Raw genomic sequence first — 23,923 nt, forward strand, 5'->3', positions numbered from 1 at the left:
GGTAAGTAACTTGTCCATCTGATAGAGGCTTGCAGCTGCAGATTCCTCATCTTTGAATTGATACCCAAGCAATAGCATACCCAGTGGTGGATTTACGAACCAAGTTCAGACTAGAAAGTCCTGCAAGACTGAACGGGAACAGTGCCCATCCCTATGGACCTGACTGTCCAGGAAGTAGTGTTTAGTAAAAGTGTGTAGATGGTCCTGTTGCCACCTGACGGATGTCAAGATCTGGAACTCCACATATTAATGCAGTATCGCAGCTTTAGCTCAGGTGGAATGAACACGCAAACCCTCAAGAGTGTTGCTTTTTGGCCAGTGCATTAAAGATCTTAATGCAGAGTACGACCCATCTTGAGATGGTCTGCTACTGCACTTTCTTCGCTCCCACATACCCTACAAAGATTTGGTCATCCACCTGGAACTCTTTAGTACGATCGAGGTAGAATACCAACCCACTTTTTGAGTCCAGACAGTGGAGTCTCTCCTCTTCCTTAGAAGGATATGGGAGTGCGTAAAAAGTAGGCAAGGTGATGGATTGGCAAGACCACTTTTGGCAGAAAAGAGGCCTTAGGGCGAAGCACCACTTTGTCAGGATAGAAACGTAGGGCTGTTTAGATGACATTGCCTGCAGGTCACTCACCCTATGGGCAGATGTGTTCGCCACAAGGAAGGCAGTTTTTGAAGTGAGAAGCCTGAGTGTACAATTGTAGAGAGGCTTGAAAGGAGAGCACATCAGAAAGGTCAAAACCAAATCAGATCCCACTGGGGCATAATAAATGGGGACAGAGGAAAAAGATGTGTAGGACCTTTGAGGAATCTATGTACAGTAGGGGACTTAAACAAAGAAGGTTGATGAGGCAACCTTAAAAAAGCAGATATAGCAGGCAAATATCCCTAAACAGTGCCCAGAGCAGAGCACTGTCGGGCAAGGCAAAGGGTAAACAACAGGACCTCAAAGAGAGGGGCAGAAAGGGGGTCAACAGACTTGTCCATGTACCATGCCACAAATTGCTTTGAACAATAGGTGTATATCGTTTTTGTTGGAGGGACACATGGCTGCCAAGATGACATACGTTAGTCTTTGGTAGGAAGGCCAAAAGCTGTCAACTGCCACCGCTCAATCTCCACGCAACAAAGAGGAGAGTGGACAGCTTTGAGTGGAGAACCGTCCCCTGCTGCTGCGACAGAAGATCCTCCTGAAGAGTCAGTCTGAACACAGGACATGCCCAGCGGCTTGGGATGCCAGACCCTCTGTACCCAGTCCGGGGCCACAAGGATTACTTGGCCCTGGTCATTCCTGATCTTCTTGAGAACTCTGGGGAGGAGTGGTATGGGCAGACAGGTGTGCAAGAGGCCTGAACTCCACTCGAGGAAAAAAGCGTCTGAGTGACTGCCACCTTGGAAACTTCAAATCACAAAACATTGCGCATTCTTTGCAGAGGCGAACAGACCTAACCAAGGCTCTCCCCACTGCTGAAAGAGACCTTGCACCACCTCCGTGTGAAGATGCCATTCGTGATTCGCTAGGCATTGTTGGCTGTTCTGGCATTCAGAAAGGCTGTCAGATGTTGTTCCAGCCATGTCCAGAGGAGCAGAGCCCCTTGACCAAGAGTCACGACCCCACCCCCCCTGCTTTTTGCAGTACCACATGGCGGAGGTGCTGTCCTTGCACACCAGCGCCATGTTCTCGTTGAGAGAAGGAAGAAAGGCATTCAATGCCAGCCAGATGGCACAGAGCCCCAACTGGTTTCTGCTAGCCTGGTTCCGCTAGAGAGCAGATGCCTCGGATCTCCACCTCTTCCAGGTGGCTGCCCCATCCCAGGAGTGACGCATCTGTCACTACTGTGAGATCTGGTTGGGGAAAGGAGACAGAGCTGCTTACGACCCAATTGCAGCTTGTTAACCACCACTGCAGATCTTTTGCAGTTCCCTTTAACAGACAGATTCTGCTGATGCTGCACCCACTGGAACTTCAGATCCCACTGCAGAGCCGGCATGAAAGGCTGGCGGGAGAAAACATCTTCTTCCCAAGTCAGTCCAACCTTTTGGATTCCCCCTCTAGGGGAGCGGAAGGGAAAACACCCTGGGAGGTAGAGGTTTGGAACACCAAGCTCTCAGGGGTGGGGTGTTGAGTTAAGAATCGGGGGCCTTCAGGTGCAGGGCGATGGTGGGCAGGCAAACATCCTGTTCACAGGAGCCCCTATGCTGGGTTTGGACCAGGGACCCAGTAGGAATCAGAGAAACGTACATTTTAAATTGTTAGTTGCATTGTAGCTTATCACAATAAATTAGGGTGGGACACAGGGCTCTGGCAACAATTAGAACAGTTAAAACAATTTCTTGAGGGCAGTTCATGAGATCCTTGCTTGTATGATTATATACGCAATGAGAATTGAGGCCAATTGAGTTCCCTGACTAAGGGCCTTATTACCATGGTGGCAGTCGGACCACCGGACCAGCAATCCCTTCACCAATCACCAAGTTTCAAATTGAGGCAAATTTGGGGTGGATCCAACTGCTGCCTCATCTGAGTTATATATAGCCACTGTTTTGAGAAACCCAAACAAATAAAAATCTATATTTACTGACTGAAACAAGAATATGGGTGGTTTCTCCAAATATATGGCATATGGAGTTGTTTACAAGGCTGCGTTATTAAGTTGGTAATCTACTTACACGCTTTCCACAAGCACAGCCAAATGACAGAACCCTAAGGGTTGTATTAAATAAACAGCACTTGGTGTGCTAATCTAAGGTAAGTCTCTGTCGCAGTTTTGTCTTAAAACAGTTGAACAAATGAATGAGTGAAGCTAAATACCCTAGACAGAGGTGGACATTTTTTGTGACTGGAAATTTAAAGGAATATAATTCTTATGGTGGGAAATTCAGCAGGATTTCCTAATATATGTACAGTAAAGGACATACAACACAATAATATAGTAGAAGCCACCATAATAAAAATAAAACAGGAACACAAAATAGTCAAGAGAGAAAATAACACAGCCTCAGTAACAACAGAAACAACAAAATAAAACATCAGCACACCCAAAAAATGCAACCAACAAATGTGTACCTACATTACAGTCACATATCACCTCCAGAAAAAAAACATTTGCTGATCTTTGGGGTAATGACCTTACTGGGGGATTATCTATCTAACCACTGCCTCCTCATCTAACGCCTCTCCAAGGCACAAGCTCCTGGATGCTGACATGTTGGGTCATCAACCTCCACTGCTACTTTGTCCCACCTGGGGATATGAGGATAGAAAGATGCATAAAGAGACCCACATGCATCCTCGCACCATTTTTATCACTAAACCAGTTAACACCCAAGGATGTGTAGCACAGCTAATAGAATAGATCTTTTACTGGAAGTATGTCAAAGCTAACGTGGTAACTTCTTTATATCTGAAAGTCGACTCAAAAGATGAGGCAGGTGGTTGGGAAGTGAGGAACCTGCGTCTAGCTGGACTAGTCCCTGGAAAGAGAGCTACTGAAAGTAATTACGTCTTTAGATGGGTACTGCAAAGTACAGTTTACCAACATTGTGATTGGGTGAGTGAACTTTACACCAGGAGGTTCTTCAGGGCCAACTGGGCAAAATGACCCTCTCTATGGACTTATGAACTGATGAAGAAGTGCCTAGTGGATGTATGTACATATGCCCAAGTGGCTGTCTGGCAGATGTTCAAAGCCAGGACACTTCAAGCTTAAGCAACTGCTAGAGCCTTTGCTCTGGTGGAAACAGCCCAAAGACGCTTTGGAGAATTATTATTGGTCAGGGCATAATAATAGTTTCTGAAGTACCTTTATTTTTTTTGCAACCGCAAACCATAATTATCTACAAAGTACTCCTTATTCCCATTAACATAGAAACTAACAGGACACTATGAATCCAACCAGTGTAGCTTCCCTTCCATTTAAGATGGGATAGGCACTACAAAGAATGCAAGAAGCTTGAGGGACTGTCCCACGTGCAAGGGTGACACTACCTTTAGAATAAAGAATGCACATGCCCTAAGCTCCAGATAGTCGCAGAAATGGGAGGATCCCTGATAAAGCCTGCAGCACACAGAATTGGGTGCAATAAGAAACAAAGTAACATTCAAGATTGTTAGAACCAAATTGAGGACCCATTGTGGGGAAATGAAGGGGCACATGAGAATCATACGAAAAAGCCTTTAAAAATGCATCAAACAGGCTATTTTAATAATCAGGCTGATCAAGCAAATAAGCAAATGAAGGAAGGTCGAAAGAGCTGCCAGGTACCCTTGAATACTGCCCATAGCAATACCTCGCCAGACCAAAGATAACACAAACAAGAATTTATCAAAAAATCTAGCCTTTAGAAGTCAATCTTCTTCTGCTGTAACAGACTAAGGGCCTTATTTAGAGTTTGGCTGAGGGGGTTTCTCCATCACAACTGTGACAGATATCCCTGTGGGATATCCGTCAAGTTGTGACGGAGTAACTCGTCCGTCAGTCTCTAATTCAGGCCCAAAATCTTGGATCATCGCCCTGAAATATTAATCTCAGTGAAGAACAAGCAGCGGCAAAAATGGCATCCACCTTCTCAGAAAGGAGATGAAGGCACTTGAGATGGTTCTGCTAAGTTTCCGTGCATGAAGATTTAAATTGTGGTGGTTCAGATGCAGCATCATGCACTGCTGCTAACACAGTAGGTCCTCCTAAATAGGAAGATGAAGCAGAGGGCAGATGCTCAGGGTGAGCTGTTTAGAGGAAGAGACTCTGCTGGATCAGGGGTTATCAGAATTAGCTGTGCACTGTTCAGCCTCACTTTTGCAGGACTAAAGGGATCTTCTGCAAAGATGCGAGTGTATAGGAGGCAGAAGTCCCACCAAAGGTGGGATGCATCTCCAAGAGACATTTGAGAAGGAATCTCAAGAGTGCAAAAGGTGAGACTATTAGCTTATTCAAAAACAGCAAATAGGTCTACTGAGTGAATGGTTCAATGTGCAAAAATACCTTGTGTCAACTTTGGGTGCAGATGCCACTTGTGATCAGCAAGAATACATTTGCTGAGTTAGTTTGCTCTGAAGATGGGAGCTCCCACCAGATGACTATTTGTCAGAGAAATACTGTGAAATCCTAGCAATCATCACAGCCTCATAGCTGGCAGAGGGCACTAGACCCCACTCCACGCTGCTTGCTGCTGTACTGTATGGCAGTTTTGCTGTCCCTCAGCACCTGGGTTGACTTGCCTCTGATAGAAGCCAACAGGCTATCAAAGCCAAAGAGCTGGCTCACAGCTTCAGAAGACTCCCGTGGTGCTGCTCAATATTAAACGTTCTGAAGGGGGCAAGGAAACATTTGCCACATCTCAGATTGGCATCCATCATCCACCGCAGTTGCTCCTGAGCCACCTATTCACAGACGCGGATTCTGTCTTAGATTCCATTGATGGGTCTACATAAAGCAGCAGACAAGAAACACCAGAGGATGCACAAAACCAAAAGCTGAAGCTGGCTCAGAAACATCAAGGCTGAAATAGAAATTCCCACGTGAAACATTGGGATCATAACCTGAATGTTTTGATACTTGTTGCTGTAGAGGGAAAGCCTTCAGAGCAACTGTGTCTAGAATAGCGACAATAAAGAAATGCACCAGCTGTAAATGGGATTCGGGCTTCTTGACCAAAAATCCCAGGGTGAACAATAATGACAGTCATCCGAAGGTGGTCTGAGACTAAGGGGGTCATTCCGACCTCGGCGGGAGCACCGCCAACAGGCTGGCGGTGCCCCGCAGGGCATTCTGACCGCGGCGGTTTGGCCGCGGTCAGAACAGGAAAACCGGCGGTCTCCCGCCGGTTTTCCGCTGCCCTCAGGAATCCTCCATGGCGGCGCATCCCCATGGGGATTCCGACACCCCATACCGCCATCCTGTTCCTGGCGGTTCGCCCGCCAGGAACAGGATGGCGGTATGGGGTGTCGTGGGGCCCCTGGGGGCCCCTGCAGTGCCCATGCCAATGGCATGGGCACTGCAGGGGCCCCCGTAAGAGGGCCCCACAAAGAATTTCAGTGTCTGCTTAGCAGACACTGAAATTCGCGACGGGTGCAACTGCACCCGTCGCACCTTCCCACTCCGTCGGCTCCGTTCGGAGCCGGCTTCCTCGTGGGAAGGGGTTTCCCGCTGGGCTGGCGGGCGGCCTTCTGGCGGTCGCCCGCCAGCCCAGCGGGAAAGCCAGAATGGCCTCCGCGGTCTTTCAACCGCGGAGCGGCCATATGGCGGTTCCCACCAGGCGGGCGGCTACCGCCGCCCGCCAGCCTCAGAATGAGGCCCTAAGTGTGGTGATCCCACCTCCAGCAGCGAGCTTTTGAGGTATGGGAATACAAGTATCCCCAACTTGCAAACATGTGTTGCAACCACCAACATGACCATCATAATGAATAGAGGGGCCGATATAAGGGAAAATGGTAGTATAGTAAACTGGAAGTTATCAGACCCCACCCCAAAAACAGACATACATCCTGTTGGTATACAAGGCCACTCGATGAAAGTATGTGTCCTGTAGAGACACCATACAGGCCTCAGGGTCCAAGCTCTGCAGAACCTCAGCAAGAATCATTATTTTAAATATCCCCATCTGCAGGAAGAAGGTCAAGGGACTGAGTTCTTATTGGGGAACAAAAAAGTACTAGGAGTAGCAGCCCAGTTCTCTCTCAGCCTCCGGTATCAGATTGTCACTTTGGCAAGCAACATCATCACATCTCTTGACAGGATTGTGGTGTGATCCATCAGCACCTGAGAGTAAAATGGTTGGGAGAAGAGGGAACAGTGGCATCCCTGTGGTCAAATGTGATGTAGAACCAGCAAGGCATGTAATGTTGGATTCTGCTGCCTTTCGGACTCAATGTGAGATTGGAAAGTGAATTCAAGAAGTTTGAGATAAGGATGAGGAGTGCTGCTGCTGTTAGTCCTGTCCGATCTTTGCAACCTCATCTATCCCTGCTACCACAAAATGTCTGCATGGATTGCAGTGCAGGTTGAGAGGGTTGATATGCAAGACCCCTCATGTTTGCACTGAACTTCTTGTATTTCTGTTAAAATTGTGGAGCAGGGGAAGGTAACTCAGTGAGTTGGCCATAGCTCGGTTGTTTTCGAATTTATATAAGGCTGCAAAAGCCTTCTTGCCAAAGAGCCATAGATCCATCAAGCAGCATGTCAATTAGAGAAGCCTGGATGTGCTCTGATAATCCAGTGGACGCACCCAGGAATTTTCTGTAATCATGCTGGTCCCCATAACACGCAAAACAGAATATGTAGTCTCCGGCCCAGGATGTAGAACATTTATTTGCAGCATCTTGATGATCAAGTACTGTCTAATGGAGGGCATTGCTTGTGGAGAAGTAAGAAAAGAAATTGGGTTTGCCTTACTCACGGAATCCTTTACCACAAGACTTTCTGGGGTTGGGAGTGGCATAAGTGTGGAGGCACATCCGTCTACCTTTGGAGGAATGGGCTGACTTCATCCAGAGTCAGTTGGGCCTGGTGAAAGTCCTGCGGGTGGAAGTTCAGTTGGAGGTCATGACACAGGCACAAGGATGGACGGAAGGGATCCAGAATCAACACAAAATTAAAAATCTGCTACATGGTATCCTTGAAGGTCGCAACCTGTTGCCAGGTCAGTGATGGTCTAGGGAACTCAGAGCACATCGGTTCCAAGTTTGGAACTGATCAAAGTAGGACACTAAAAACTGAATTGGGCTTCAAGAGCACAGAAAGTGTTACCTTTTCTTGGATTGAAAGTGTTGTGATATAGAGGAGCTTTGGTTGCACTTCTTGTGTTTCTTTCTCAACTTGTCCTTATGATTTGTCCTTTGATATACCTGAAGAGACAATATCAACCAAGACTGAACTTGCTTCATGTGTTCCGCAACACAGAGCTTCACCTCTCTTTCCCTGGTGGTTTGTGGATGTTTCAAGGAACACTTATCCCATGAGCCATGCTTAGTTACAAAGCACCATAAGTAGACATTGTGTGTATCAGTCATCAAAATTTTCTTTGGGTACACATGCAGTGGCTTGATGCCAGTCAACCACAGCAGTGACATCACCGCACACTGCCAAAGTAGGACTTTAGAATTCAGGTTAAAAGCAAATTGGTAGGAGCGGAGTTTCAGATCTCCATCTGCTTACGAGGAAATAAAGAGGAATTAATGTTTGCACTCGGTGGGCCTCCATGTGGATCTGGGTTTTCATGTCTGCAGGCACTGACAAACTATTGCAGGAGTTCCAGGATCTATACTGGCATCTAAGGACATTTTTTAGGTGAGTAATGTGCACTTAGAAGTCCCCCTCAGAAATCTTCCTTTAGAATATGGTAATAAAGTCTATTGCATCAAGCAGACTTACTTGCTACCAAGGATATATAATGTGTTAGTTAAAGCTGTTTTGTAATCCAGCCCCAAAGCTCTCAGATGTGTAACTGTTTTCTTCATCAAATTAATTCTTAGAGACTTTGTTCAAGTGTGACAGAAGAAGGGACATGCTTCCAAGTAGCTGAAGATTCTGGGTTGAAAGAAACTCTTCTTTTAGAAGCATAGAAGATGGGCTTTTTCGGGTCTTGCCTAAAACAAAACATTCACAGTCTCTTGTGAGACCTTATGTTATCTTACAGGGAGCTTAGATGCAGTCCATTGCATGCTATTGGCTAGCTTCATTGTCACTCTATTTCTTGCTTCTAATTCATCAGCTTCCACGGGCTTCCTCCCCCTTTGTGTGTTTGCTCCTACCCTGGAGCAGAGATGCATTACACGTGTCCTTCCACTGCTCACTTTTTTCTTTAAGCAGTTTACAAGAGCGTGTGTTTTTCAAATCTCTCCCCTTCTGTATGCCTCCCCCAGTTCCATCGGTTGTTCTTGTGCTTGCCCTCTGCTCCTCTTGACCACCTAATGTTGTCAGTGTGCTTGCTCCCAGCCGCTCCTGTTAACCCTCCATTGCCCACAGCCCCTCCTGCCAATCCTCTGGTGTCCATGTGGTTGCCCCAACTACACCTGCTTTATTGCCTGTGTGCTTGGCCTCAGCCCCTTCCACAGACCTCCGTTGTCCATGTGCTTGTCTCAGCCCTCACCATGGTACCTCTAGTGTCCGGGTGGCTGCCTCCAGCTACTCCTGCTGTTACATGTATTGCTGTCTCAGCCCCTCTGGTCAAACCTCTGTTGTCTGTGTGCTTGCCCCCAGTCCATCCTGCCAACCCTTTGTTGTCCATAAGCTTGCCAACAGTCCCTGCTGCCCACCCTTTGTTGTCCATCTGTTTGCCCCAAGTCCCTCCCATTGACCCTCTGTTATCCTTTTGGTTGCTCCGCCACTCCCCTTTGTCCTTGTACTTTCCTACAAACCCTTCTACTCACCCTTCATTTTCCATCTGCTAGTCCCAGTCCCTTCCGCTGACCCTGTATTATCCATGTTTGCCCCCAGGTCCACTTCCAAATCTCTGTTGTTTGTGTGCTTGCCCCCGGCCTATCCCACCAACCCTCCATTGCTGGTGTGAGTGTCATTCCCCTCTCACCCACACTCTATTGCCCTCATTGTTGCCCAGCCCCTCCCACCTATTCTCGGTTGACTGTGGTTGCGCCCAAACCCCTACAGCCCACCCTCCTTTGTCCATCTGCTTGCCCCATCCCATCATGCACACTCTCCATTGACCATTTGCTTGCCTCAGACTCTCCGAATGACTCCCTATTAAACATGTGCTCCCCTATCCTCTTCAGCCTGTCGACTCCCACCTTCAGTGTCCTTGCCTCCCTCCGTGTGGCCTCGTGGGGAACATATGGCTAAAAATAGAAAAAAAGTAATGTGCTATGATGCAACCAGAGCTGAAACGCGTTAGCATTGGTTGTGCCAGAGTGCTTTCCTTATTAGTTTTAACCATGGCGCTCAGCAGCCGTGCTGCTGTACATCATGGCTAAGAAACATTGGTAAAGCCAACCGCTCTCGTAATCGAGACCTATTGGTCTTGCCAATACTTCTTCTTAAAAGTCAGCTCACCACTAAACTCAACAACCCATACAGAAGCATTCCAATAAATTATTCATGTCGTTTTTTTACGGGTGGCAGGAAATTAATGTTTGCGGCCTTCATGTTACATTTAGCTTGAATTTGATGAACTATCAGAGGCGATACAGCAAATGGCCCCTGATTAAATATACAAGGCTACCGCGGATACAAGGGAGCTGCCATGCGGATGCGAATGTCACCCATAGATTAATTTGCAGCCCTGCAGCCCTAATTGTGAAAAACGTTCTTTGCAAATCACGCAAACACATATGTCGGCCTTGTTTCGGAAACAGCCCTGGGCGACTGATTTTCAGAACAGACCCTTCCATTTGCAAGAAAGTCCGGGGAGACAAAATGAAGAATGTAAAGGTGTATTTAAAATCATTTCCATCAATGACCTCCTCGGCCTCAAAATGTACCATGGGTAGGAGAACAAAGCCAGAAGATCACGTCAGTTGTGTGTTAAAAATTACATTTATTCAGAAATAAACACACAGTATGTAAGAATATCCGGAAATAGCGTGATAGCCTTTGCCATACATTTCAGGAGAACTATACAGATCTCTAAATGTTACTCTGATATATTCCTTTTTATTTTCCAACATGGAGGAAGTGCGATAACAGTGTCATTTCAGAATAATTTGTAGATGGCAGCAGACTAGAAGGCATTGTTTGTATACAACCACGGGTGCAGAGAGGACTGTCACACAGAGGCTTTTTTTTAATTAACAACCACAGCGAATGTATTCATAAACCACAAAGTCTAAGCTTAAGGCAGCAGTGTTTAGTCAGGTTCCTACCAGTCGGGATAGCACGTGGCCTAGTGTGGGCCTATCGTATCAGTGGGAGGTTTGACAATCCACGCCCCACTTTTACTAAAACAAAAGCTGCATTAACGTGAAATGCAAAAGCTTCATCTTCACCCCCTATCCTATGATAGAATAACGCAATGTTGTGGCAACCAAGCAGTGCATCACGTACAGCAAAGCTTTACTGTTTTGCTATTGTTCCACTAGTGCTGTGCATATCTGAAATACCGATCTAAATAAAGAGGTGAGATGTTAAGCAGAACAAGGGAGATTGTAGCCAAACCGTTGTAAAATGGAGGATGGGCATTTACAGCAGGATGCAACAATTTGAAATATGCCCTTCCACAAAGTGTAAAAACCCAACAAGCCTCTCTTGAATCTGGGAAGATAAAAAGTGGGTGATTCCTATTATGCGCAGGGATTCCCAACAGCATATGGCTAAACTTCGTTTCAAAGGTGAAATCTGGCAGTAAATTGTTGCAGGGGGTCGGAGTGCAGTGACCATGTCCATGGGGAATATATCTTTTCCAGGGTCTATCTTAGGAGAAAGCCATGTGACTCATAATACACCATTATACCTCCATCTGCGGCCCTCTAAATAATATTGGGTACACGAAGAAAGACTATTATTTAACAACCACTGAAGATTTTTATGACCTACTCATTTTGAACTTCCCCCTTTTCCTGATGGCTAGCTCATCAGAGCTAAACAGAGCTAAACTGCCTAATATTTTGATTTATTATACATTTGATAGGCCATTTACTTACAATCTTTCCCCAATGACAACAGGCAAAAGCCTACATTTTATTCACAACTAATCAGATGATATTTGTCTTTAGGTTAATTTATTGCTTGGCCAGGGAGAATGTGGTCTGCCAAAAGTCAGGACCTCTTTTCAATCTTATTCTTGTGCTTTCTAAGATAATGGAAGAATATTAGATTTCCTAAGTCACATATTCCTTTTGCTAGTTTTAACCAGCTGTGTAGAAAGATTAAACCATTCTGGCAGAGAAAGTTGATGCCCTCAATGAAATATGGTTTGCTGAAAAACAGTTGGCCAATATGTGGTATTCATGAAGATCCCTACTGCGACTGTTTAGGGAAATATTAAGTCTCAATTCTCAAAACGACAGAACATCGTTACAACAATACAGAGGGACAAAATATCGAACTACACAGAGGGAGGTAAGGATTTACTATTCTTACAAACCTTCAAGATCTATATATATCGTCAAGGTATGTAGAATTAAATACAGAAATGTATACAAACTTACCTTTGATATTTTGTCACTCGATATTGTTGCAGTGATATTCTGTCCCACAGAGATTCAAGACTCTAAATTCCCAACATACGCACCCTATATCATGTTTAAAGGCTCTGCCAGTAGCGTATCCAGTGCGTCATAGACCTAGTGCAAGGAAGGATAAGCTCCCTTCTACCGCGGCTGCTTTTTGAATGATAAAATACAGCAATAATCAGGGTTCAGTAGGCCCCTCAGGCCTCGGTGTCACACCACCTTTTGCACCAATGGCAGTTACGCCCCTAGCTTTGTCTAGCAACGTAATGTATGCTTCTTATGTTAAGGACTTATTACATTGGACTATTGCACTTTATGGGACGACAGTGAAAGATCGTGTTTAATGATGGAGACATTTTCATGCACTCAATCTTTTTCACCGGACCAGACTACAACAAGGTTTAAACATGGTGCATTTGGGCTACCAATCACTTGTTAAGAAAACATGCAGGTGCACGTGTAAGGAAGTGGGTGTTCTCTATCATTGGAAAAAATTTCAAGCTCCCAAAGTCTGACTTTAGTTGTGCACGTCAACAGATCTACACTGTTTTTATGCTCATTGACAAGCTATGGTTATATGTGGTTTGATGGTCTTGGCTTTAAGGATCAATGCAGTCAATTACAGTTAGTTTCTCAGGAGCACTAAACCAAAACATTACAATAACCTTAAAGTGCTACAATCCATTTCAATTAGCCAATCACAAGCAGGGTTTACTGAGCGTCAGAAACGAAAGTATGACAAGTCTTTCGTGTGTAAAAGGCTTCCCACAGGGTAAGAACACGTTTATATTCATTCACGAATATTATTTGGATAAAACATGTAAAATGGAAAAAACAGAACCTCTACAACTTGTAGTGTTATCGGATTTAGATGAAGTAATAAAAACAAATAAAAATCAACTGTTTACAATCTCAAATTAAATGGTGTTCGAAAATGTAAATAATAATAAACCTCACGTTAACATTTGGAAGAGAAAAAGACAATCTGACCCACGTCCAATGTTTACCCTGTTTTTAAGCACAGGTGTCCAAGTCCAAGCACTGCACTAGAAAATGATCTGCAGGGGTGTCATAGGCCTAACAGAGCGAGGGAAAGAATACTTTGTAATGTGAGTAGCAGGGGAGATACGGTGGTGTGTGCGTGACCTATGGAACCCTCTCCCCCTTATTTCATGAAAAAAAGGTGCCAAACAAGGTTTTTTAGAAGTCGATTTAGTCAAAAGGCTGACAAGAATAAAAACTGGTGCGGATGACTTGTGCACCGCAAGACGAATGGAGCTGTCTTTTCGGTGAATGCAGAGGTTAGAAAGGAATGTATAAATGTAACATTTAGCGCCACACTTTTTTAGGCAAATTTTCCTTCACTATCAAAACAATGCATATAAAGACCCGCCCCCCCCCCGATAATGTATATATTTTTACAAGAAAATGACACATGTGTAACCATAACTAAATACTCCACTGTTCATTAATTTACATTTGCATAGAAAGGGAAATAAAACAAGAATGCACAGTATATAAAACACAATATCCTCTTCTTTGGGCAGTCAGTGCTGTGCTCCTTCTGTAGAAGTCAGTCGGGTTCAGAGGCAGATCGAAGGTTCCCATCCAAGCTTCCGATCGAACACGACTGTGATTGGCATTTGTAAAAAAAGGAAGGTGGTTGTGCCAGGAAGCGCAGGCGGCCTTCTTCACGGATCCTTCACATCGCCTGCATCAATTAGAGAAGAGAAATGTCAGAGGAGGTCTTCCCCCTTGGAAACATGACCACTGTTGTGCAGTAGAGGGTCTGACAATCTTGATAGCAAACTTGCTAGGCAAAGCTATATTCCCAGTGCCTATAGGTTGACGAAGCTTCGTGCGTGAACGCAGCACGTAGCCAGTACATATTTATTTTAATCTGGTTCGATTGGTGCTGCGTGTACAACAAAAATTAAGCAAAACCAGTAGGTCTGGCTTTGGTCGCCAGCCTTCAGATAATTCCGGTTTTGGTATGTTCTCTGCAACATCGTATTGTTTGGGAATATGCCGGGCCCTCATCAATTTAAAACACACATCATTTGCTACAGGGAAAAAGTGTTTTTGGTGTTAAAATAAAAACACATTACCATAGTACTCCCTGGCACTAAAGGGAACTACCTAAAAGTAAATCAGTCTGGCACTGGCTGCAGGGCGCTGGGAGAGAATGAGGGGGAGAGAGCGTGAGGGGGAGAGAGAAAAAGAAAGAAACCAGGATAGAGAGAAGATAGGCAAGCAAGAAAAAAGGCAGGCAGGAAAGAAGGAAGGCAAGAGAGAAAGAAGAAAGAAGGCACAAGAGAAGAAAGAAGGTATGAGAGAAGAAAGAAAGAAAAAAGTAAAGAAAGAGAAAAAGAAAAGGCAGGAAAGAGAATGAAAAGGCAGGGAAGAGAAGGAAAGACAAGGGAAGCAAGAAGGAAAAAAAGGGAGAATGAAAATGAGAAGGAAAGAAAAAGAAAAGAATGAAAGAAAAGGAAAAAATAAAAATAAAAGAAGGAAAGAAAGAAACAGAGTCAAGGCAAGAGAAAGAAACAAGAGGAGGAAAGAGAAAAGAAAGAAGGACAATTTTTTTTTAAAAAAAGGCAGGAAAGAAGACAGACAAGAAAGAATGAGCAAGAAAGAAAGGAAGGTATCAGTGTTCAATTTTCTTATGGAAAACTGAACGGGGAAAACGCTTTTTGCAACAACCACCCCCCCCCCCCGCCCCTTTTTCTCAGCCGTCGCTTGACTGATGACCCCAAACATTTCCAGGAAGAAGCTGAGGTGGATGAGACTTTTTCTTTACAACGTTTCGGAAAGATTAGTCAAACTGCACCAAAGTTATAAGCAAACCAAAAATGCTTTTCCTGTTATATTAACATTCATCATCGTACCAACCCCGTGGTCAACAGCATTTTGACCCTATTTACAACATTTAAGAAGTCATCTTCCAGACAGTAAAATTTACCTAGTACGAGCACCACCGTTTAGCCAGAGAAATGTGCGGCAGCCAGTCAAACTACAACACATGAGGGGGGTTCTAGCCCATGGAAAGGAAGTTATTACAGTGTCCATAAACACAGCCGATCCCAAGAGAAAAGGAAACCGCACCACTAAGGTCAGTGACGAGCAAGATACAGATATGAGAAGAGTCACCCCACAGGAGGTGCCAGGATATTGCACCAAGTGACTGTACTGCTAGAGTCGGTGTCACTTAAAATCAAGGTTTCCAAACAAGATTTTTCTGAGATAATTTAGTGGGTATTTTGATTTCTGCATTCTCTTTTGATAGATTTAACTTGCAAACAAATCCCCAAAACTCCAATATGAAGTTTCTATTAACAATGGTACCATTCTGAGCCTCTGTGCTCTTTATGTTGAGCTGAAGAGATCAGAGCCAGGGGGTTTGGGAGACTACTAAAGCTCGATTCTTGACACATGGATATGGTGGCTGAATAACTCAAAGGAGAGTATGGGTATGTTGAATCTGATCAAAACTCTGATCAAGTGCCAGGTGAATATCTGGTGTTAATGCATCCCTCAAAAAATCATTCTGAGGCAGGCAGTAACATTTCAGACCTTTTACAGTCTAATGAGTTGGAATTTGGGTGGCCTGGCTAGATATTAGGCTAATCAACTTTGGAGATAGCCAGTGTTCTACATACTGTTGTGTGGAGTTCAAAAGTTATATAGCAGTGGCATTTCCTTGGTGGGTGGGGAAGGGGGAGGGATGGCTGGGGGATCTAGAATTTGTATTTGGAATTTTTAAAGTGCATTAGGCCAACAGTGTCTAAGTGCTAGCACCGGTAAGGAACAGCCAAGTTGAGAAAACAAAAACATCATTATGAATGAGAGGAGAGCCAAGTTTTAAGTTGCCTACAAAACACAGTGTAGGAATTCAGACTTGCAATGTAGGTAGGTGGCATAACTTGGCCACTGCCACAGAAAAAGTGAGGCCACCCCATTTAACCTTGCAGAACCGGGGGATGATCACCTTCATCATTGTTGCAGATCTAAGTTGTTATTTTGGGAGAATACCAGTTGAAGAGGTTTCCAAATAAACCATGCAGAGAGCTTTAAAAATCACCTGCTTCCTTACTGGAAGCCAGTGAAGCAAGCGCAATCTCTCCTTAACTGATGAATGTTTAGGAACATCCAGTACCACCCAGACAGTTGCATTTTAGATGACCTGAAGTTTGTTAAGAGAGGACTTGTTGGAATTTAAATAAAAGGTGTTACCGAAGTCGAGGCGTGATGTAATAAGGGCTATGAACACTGAAACTCTTAATACCACAGGTAAGAAGGGAAAGATCTTCTTAGGGATCTTAATAACAAAGAAGCAGGAGCTCACCGTCCTGTTAACCTGAGAGTCGACGTTGAGGGTGTTATCAAAAATCACCCCAGGATTCTTTGCAGCAGCCACAGGGGTAGGTAAAGGGCCACACCTCTCAGGCCACCAAAGCTCTGACTGCACAAGTTTTGCACCCCAAAGACCAGAATCTCAGTCTTTACAACGTAAAGCTTTAGCCAGTTCTCCTTCATCCAGGTGCTAATTTCAGTCATGCAAGACTTGAATTTGTCCACCACCTGTGGCAGGTTGCCAGAAATAGACAATAATTTGGGTGTCGGCAAACACTTATCTCGAGCACTATTTCCCTATTTATTATTCAAAATGTTGCTATGTTTTGCCTGTTTTCACGTTCCCGACTAGGGGAATCCACAAAACCTGGACATGTTTAAAATCCCCAGGATTTTAGCAAAAAAGGACGCACATTTGGCAAGGATAGCTTATGTAGAAAAAATGTAATGAAGCTCAAAGTGCGAGCTATCCCAAATAGCCAAAAAAGGGCTCAGCGTTGGGGTGAGTGCGGCGCTAGCAGCAAAAGGATTAAAGAGTTCATTAAGGATGTTAACAGCGGATCTTATTTTATGAATAAAATACAAAGACTTCACAGCGTTTATAGCATTTCTACACTTGCAAAGCATTTCTTTATGTTTGTGTTTCTCTTCTGTGGTAAATATAATCCTCCACCTCCATTCTTGCCTCCGTCTTTGCCGTTGGAGGTCTTTAAGTTCCTCAGAGAACCAAGGAGGTGATGCTTTCAATCTAGTACTCTTCTTGATTAAGGGGGGCCACCTGTTCAATGGCTGTCATCACCCAGTTATTAAAGTGCTCTGCAGTAGATGCCTGACAGCTACTGTTTACTACTAGGGCCCTACTAAGAGCTGATTCCATATCATTAACGGAGATCTTACTCCACTTACTATATGTGATAGTTTTATCCTGTTTACGGCCGACAGCCTTCTGCCTAAGCATTTTAATGGCACCGCTAGATGGTCTGTCCAACTCAGAGGGAGACTATCTTCTACCACCAGAGCAGAATTATTGATAAAAATGCCATCCAGCATGTGGACAGCTATGTGTGTGGAGAAGTCGACCAGCTGGAAGAATCCACAACTGTTCATAAACTCAAGAAATGTAAAGTCCTTATCCTCCAGATGAAAATTAAAATCCCCCAAAGAGGAGGAATAATATAAGGCTCCATGAACAATGACACCTTATGAATAAAGGTGGTGTGAGTGTTTACATAAAGGTCAGCACATACACAAAGTGTGTCTGGCACAGATGGTAAAGGAGAGAGGTGAACTGAAAAAGGTGGTAGATAGGTGGCGTGGTGAAAACGGCATATGCGTTGATGACCTAGTAGGAGGACTTCAGTCTTTACCCATTTTCCTTGAGTTCCCTTCTTCCCACTTACTCTCCCTAGGCAGCTAAGCAGTTGGCAGTTAAATCTGTGTGCGACTTCCTCAGTGAATTGCAGAATTCTGAGACAAATTAAGTGATGCTTATCTTCATTAATAATCATTCAAGTGGATACTCTAGTTACATGCAAAATTGCCCCAGGTGCCAGACTAAATCCAGAAATGTTGCAATAACTCTGTTGCTCCGGTAGGTGGCGCCATGGATCCCGGACTACTCAGATACCTCTCTAGGTCTGACGTCAAGAGCATATATGGCACCATCTGGCGATCTGTTGTCAGATCATGTCCTTTTGTCTCCTATTTCAGAAGCAGATACCAGCCTGACAAAGTTAAAGCAATGCAATGCATAAATAAAACCCTGTTCAGTGTTAACAGGACCACGGCCCCCAACCCCCACAAATGGGGTGGTGGCAAGTCAGTGAGGAATCTGCAGGTAAGAAAGATTGTTTCTGAAGGTAAGTACCTTTAAAACTAATACCAAGGCAGTACCCTACTGAAGAGAAACATAGGATAAAAATGGGCACAAGAACCATCACCATAGCAAGTGTACAAAATAATCTAGACTAGTCACTGGTGGAGGAGAAAGAACAACCTGAAGAGCAAAGGTGACTGACCTGAAATACAGGTAGCAACTCAACTTAGCAGCATCTAAAACAGGGTGAAGCTAAACCTGCGGGCTATGCCCTCTAAGTCCCCAGACACTAGCTGACAAACTTAAGAGAAACAATGAAACTGCCCAAAATTATGTGGTCCAACAGCCTAAAAATGGGGATACTCCTACAAAGTAGCAACAAAAATAAATGCCACACCCACAAGAAAAGGGTCATATTTCTGGCCTCAACATTCCCAAATTAGAAAATATTACAAAGAGGCAAGAACAGTGCCAAAAAACAAAAGCACCACCTCCAGGTACAAAGAACTCCAGGAGAGTGCTTCGCTGTAACAGCGGATAACAGCAAACCTCTGTGACTGTATTCAAGTCATTCAATAACCAGAGGAAGCAGAGTTAACCTTGCAGGCTTAATACACTACCCTACACAAGAGAAAGAGGGTGTCAGTGAAATACAAAACAATAAGTCTGCTGCCCTAGTCAGAAGGCATCAACTAGCAACAGAACTAGTCAAAACCCACATCAAAGCACCCTATAAATGAGAGCAAAACTCTGTGCTTCCTGCTCTAATGTACATCAACAGATTGAAAAGAACTTCAAGTAGAATCACTAAAAACCCTTGTAGACAAAAAGGAAGGGAGAGTGGGGAGGTAGTCTAATAGTAAGCAGCATGGCATGGACTGATCAGTACTGGCAAGACGCACTCAATAATTACAGTCACCGGGAGGGCAGAAAACTGCACAAGATGCAATTTAAGGATTCACAACAAAACCAGTCAGCAGGGCATAGGCTCCATGAATGGCAGTTGAAACACAGGGTGGAGTAACATAAGTCCCTCAATCCCAAAGCAAGGCCCAAAGGAGGTCATGCTAAAGGACACCAGGGCTACCAATATGGGAATATACCATCAAAATTGCAGAAATAAAATTCTGAGAATGGACCAATCAGACGGAACAAGTCGGGATATGGTGTCATATCCTAGCCTAAGAGGGTGAGGGTATGTGGTGGAGACTCCCACCAAAGGGACTATCACCAAGAACACTAAGGAAAAACATCTTCTGAAATTTCACAGTGAACACCATAGGAAACCCTTTCTATTACAAAACACATGGCTGCATGCATAACCACTACAGTGGTGCAAATTAGCAAGTAAAGCCCACTAGAAATGCCCCCAAGCTATGTCAATAAACTTCAAAGGCAACATAGACCACTCCAGCACCAAAGAGCATGGAAGGGTGGTGCAAAAAGGCAAAGCAGCAGGATTCCTACAGCTAAAGCTATGATCAACCATAAGCCTAACCGTGCAATTTCTGAAATCCCTGCAAGGAGAAAACAACACCATAGAAATTGAAAAAGTAAGCTCCCACCTGTACCTCCCTGTGACCTACTCTGCTCAACTCCAAAAAGACTGGAGTGATCAAAAGACAAGCCCAACTGAACAGCCTGGCGAAAACCAGGGGGTCTCACGTGAGCACTGCAACACAGGGATACAGAGGAGTCAATGGATCTGACCACTGAGTCCACCATGTCAAGGCCAGGCATAAGAAGCGGTTTAGCAACTCTAAAATAAACATGGACCACCTCAGCAAAGTAACCAATGACATGATATGGATGCAGGAGAAACACCATTAGTTACATCTTCCAATGGGCATGGATGTAGTGGGCAAACAGGCAAGTAGCATTACAAGAGCATAAACCAACAGCACGCAATAAGAATTTTCTTCATCCCGTTACATCGAACTACTGCCATTCCATAGTTGAGGGGGCAGATGAAGACAAAGGTGAAGAGATATTAACCCCATGGTCTAGGTGGAATTGCCATACAGCAATAACAAGACGTCTAGATAAGAAGAGAGAAAATCAAGGTAACCTCGAGCTATGCGGGAACACACAACGACTGAGCTACTGACTGGTGGAGCTAAAGATGGCCTATTCCAAATGCGTATCATGGGCTTTATCATATGCCTAGTTTAATGGGAGCTAGAGGTCTAAAGAAGAAGAGCAGGTCTAGAGAATTTCTATTAACAAGTAAGTAAATCTCTGCCATAGGTAGGATAAAATTCAAGACCTTCATAGCCTTGCACAGTGTCTCATGGAACAAAGAAATGTCATGCAAAGGGAGCCCTGGACCCATTCAAGAGCAGTTTCAGGCTCTGACTGCAAGCCGCTGGTATCATGAATGTCCTGACAAAACCATGCTCTGACGGTGAAGATGAGACACAATCTGCTTCCTTTAAGCCAGATACAACCTTACATACCCTCCTTGAAACTATAATGTTTGACAACAACGATACATAAGCATGAGCTGAGGATACAGAAGAGCGAGCCGAGGATAGAAAAGAGTAAGCTGAGTGCTGGGAATTCTGAGATTGAGAACATGAGAAGACACATTCCCAGCAGTAGCCCCATAGCCCTGACCTATTTTGGTTGACTGGGCAATGGACACCCAAGAACCACACTTGTTTTCTTCGTTGACACCAATGACAAAATAGCTGGCAAGGTCTTCCGTGGCAAAGTGGAGAGTACTAGGGCTGGAATGGAGCTGACGAACGGATCAAAGCCAACCCTGCATTGCGGCAGAGATGCCTGGCGGAGGTTTAAATATGGAGCCAGACTGCAGCCGATCAGTTGCTTATTGTTGACCGGTGCCAGGGCAGCAGCCACAGCTAACAGAGGCATATACACTGGGCCTGGAAATTCCTTAAGAGGCAAAGGCCCGGAGTTGAAAGAACCAGCCTTGCCTGGATGAACTCTGCCAATTAGACGGGTCAACACCATTTGCTGGAAAACTGGGAGTGGATTTAACAGCACTGGGCAAGGTGCCAGACTAGAGCTGGGCAACAGGGCTGCACCTTTGCGGGAGTGGGATAGTCTTAAGAAGCCATTGAGGTTGGAGGTGATGGTTGATCTTAAACCAATTAAATGCCCTGAAGTCCAGAACGATGGCCAGATGGAAGGCACTCAACCAGATGGAAATACAAGGCGATACAGAATGCAACCTCAACAAAGAGGACATATTTATCTTGGGTCTGGATTCAGACCAAGACCTGGACCTACGCCACCCTCACTGCCTCCCCACATCTATCGGAGGGAAAACTACCATCTACTGAAGTTAACAAAGACAGACGGGTGAACCGACAGTGTCTGGTATGGCACAAAGCACTAAAGGAAGACATTAAAAGAGGGATCAATATGGGTGTATGTGGCACGACCAGAATCACCCCAAAATCTTAGAATCCAAATAAATCATTAAAGAAAAGCACATCACATTTGCGGCAAAGAGTAAGGAAAAAAGGGAACTGACATCAGAGTGCCAGATGGTGCCATATTTGGCTCCATGATTTCACATTCGAGCAGGTATCACAGTCGTCTGCATATCATGACTCCATCTAACAGTAAGAGAGAATTATTGGAAAATATGCAGATCCAGTTGGGCACCTGGGGGAGATTCAGGAGATGAAGAATCAGCAGGTAGAAGTATCCATCAGAAGTGCTATTTTTTAAATTGATTTTTCGCATTCACCAAGGAGCAAGTAGCAAAGATCCAACACTAAGCGAGAGGCTCCTGTGGTGGGATATGTCTTAATTAGGCTAAGGTGGATAATACTGTGGAAGGAAGTAAAATGACCAAGGAAGATAAGCAGGGCTAAGAAGCTGGAGTTACTTATTATTTTTTAAACTTTATTTTCTTTTTCAACAGCCGTGCAGCATATCGTGGCACGGCAATCACTGGCAAGATACATAGTTTATGAGTGCAATCGGCACAGGCAACCAGCTGACAGAGAAGCAGTCAAGAAAATTACCAAGAGGACGTATTTCTAGCACAGTCTCCATAATGGCTGTTCCCTCCAACCAAGGAAGCCCTTAAACGGACCCCTCTTCAATAAGCTCTGTACTTAGGCACATCGAATTGGCACGAACATTCCTCGGGCCTTGCTACATAGCACAGTGCTCACAAATCCATCCATCCAATAGTCATGTGGCAATAGATAAAGTCCAATCCCAATGTCTCTACACCACCCTCCCTCACATCTGAAGCTCCATCATCTCCTGTACACACGGGAAATGCTTGACACGGCCCCCAAATATCCTTCTGGAAGCTGGAGACCGGCATTAGATTATCCTAAGCGTCAGATTGGATATTGCAATATCATATCCACTTGCCAGACCCGCAGTGTCGGAAGCGGACCATTCGCATCACTATTCTGTGCCTCGCTAGCAGTAATCCCAGGTCTACTAAGCGCCTACAGGACATCTGGACATCCCGGTCAAAGCCCAGCGGCGTTAGCAAGGGGGGGGTCGAAGTAATGCACCTGCCAGTGTCCTCCTGTAACTCCCCCAGAACTGCAGCCCAAAAGTGTGGTACGCCAGGACAGATTCAGGCCACTTGAGCAAACCTTGCACCTTCAACCTCACAACAGAGGCAGCAAGAGTTGTCCCTTAACCAATAACGAAACAGCTGAGCCAGAGTATAATACACCGGAGTATAATACACCTGATTAAGACACTTGAAATGGATCAACCAGTGCCGTATATTTAAAGAAACAGTCTGGACAGCTGAGCAACAAAACGTCCTCTGTTTATCACTAATAATTAGTTCCAAGTCCTCCTGCCAGTCTAGGCGGGCCCTAATAACACCCGGCTGCCGTGCTTCCTGTGAGCATGCATACATTTTGAAAGTTGGAATTAGTTGTGGGCAGTACATATGCAAAGAACAGGAGTAGCATGTACTTCTAAAAATATGAGTGCAGTATTGAAGAAAAAATTACTTTTGCAGCAGATCTTCATAATGTAACATTAAACAAGCAAAAATGAACATAATGCCAAATGAATCAAGCTCATTACTATAACGACAAATGTGTTCAGCAATATTTCATTTCATCTTGTATTTTTCGTTTGACAAGCTGAGGCCATGCAATAGGGAGCTGGGACCATAAACAATGTAACATTTAAAAACAAAGGCATCTTACCTTCTGTCTTCCAGTCAGATTTCCTGTAAATGTGAAAGAAAGACATATATTTTTAATAAGTAACATCAAATGCTATCACAATACTCCATTAAGAAAATAGAAGCAATCCCAAATACACAGCTTTTGCTTCACAATTAAGGCAAGGTGAGTCAGGGAGGAATGGAAATGACTGCAATACATCATTTGTGATGTGGGGAAGTGCCTCTATAACCGTCTTAGAACAAATATGACCGACCTCTGTAAATTCTTGACAAAATTAAGTAGTGAAAGTGTTGGGATATCTAAAATCAAACGATTAGGGGGTCCGAATTATTTCTCACAGACCATTACTAGTCAGTGAAACTAGATAATTATCAATCTGACACACCATCCATTAGAGGTAGGGTTCCATACAGTATCACCTTTCACTGGCTCCATTCTAAAGTCTTTTTACATTCACTATAAACAAGCATTAGC

At 44.5% G+C, this 23,923-nt stretch overlaps 1 protein-coding gene across 6 annotated transcripts in view; it reads right to left on the reverse strand.

The window, feature by feature from the left end:
* Positions 1-10,477: 10,477 nt before the first annotated feature.
* Positions 10,478-23,923, reverse strand: part of UTRN (utrophin) — a 1,374,288-nt gene continuing 1,360,842 nt past the window's right edge. For all 6 annotated transcript variants that reach the window (XM_069235249.1, XM_069235248.1, XM_069235247.1 and 3 more), the window contains 2 exons: positions 23,468-23,490; positions 10,478-13,841 (listed from right to left, as the gene is read on the reverse strand). In XM_069235249.1, coding sequence (XP_069091350.1) covers positions 13,833-13,841; positions 23,468-23,490 — 32 coding nt within the window. In that variant the 3' untranslated portion in view covers positions 10,478-13,832. The remainder of the gene's footprint in view (positions 13,842-23,467; positions 23,491-23,923) is intronic.

This window comes from Pleurodeles waltl, chromosome 5, assembly GCF_031143425.1.
Source record: "Pleurodeles waltl isolate 20211129_DDA chromosome 5, aPleWal1.hap1.20221129, whole genome shotgun sequence".
In the NCBI taxonomy this organism is placed as follows: domain Eukaryota; kingdom Metazoa; phylum Chordata; class Amphibia; order Caudata; family Salamandridae; genus Pleurodeles; species Pleurodeles waltl.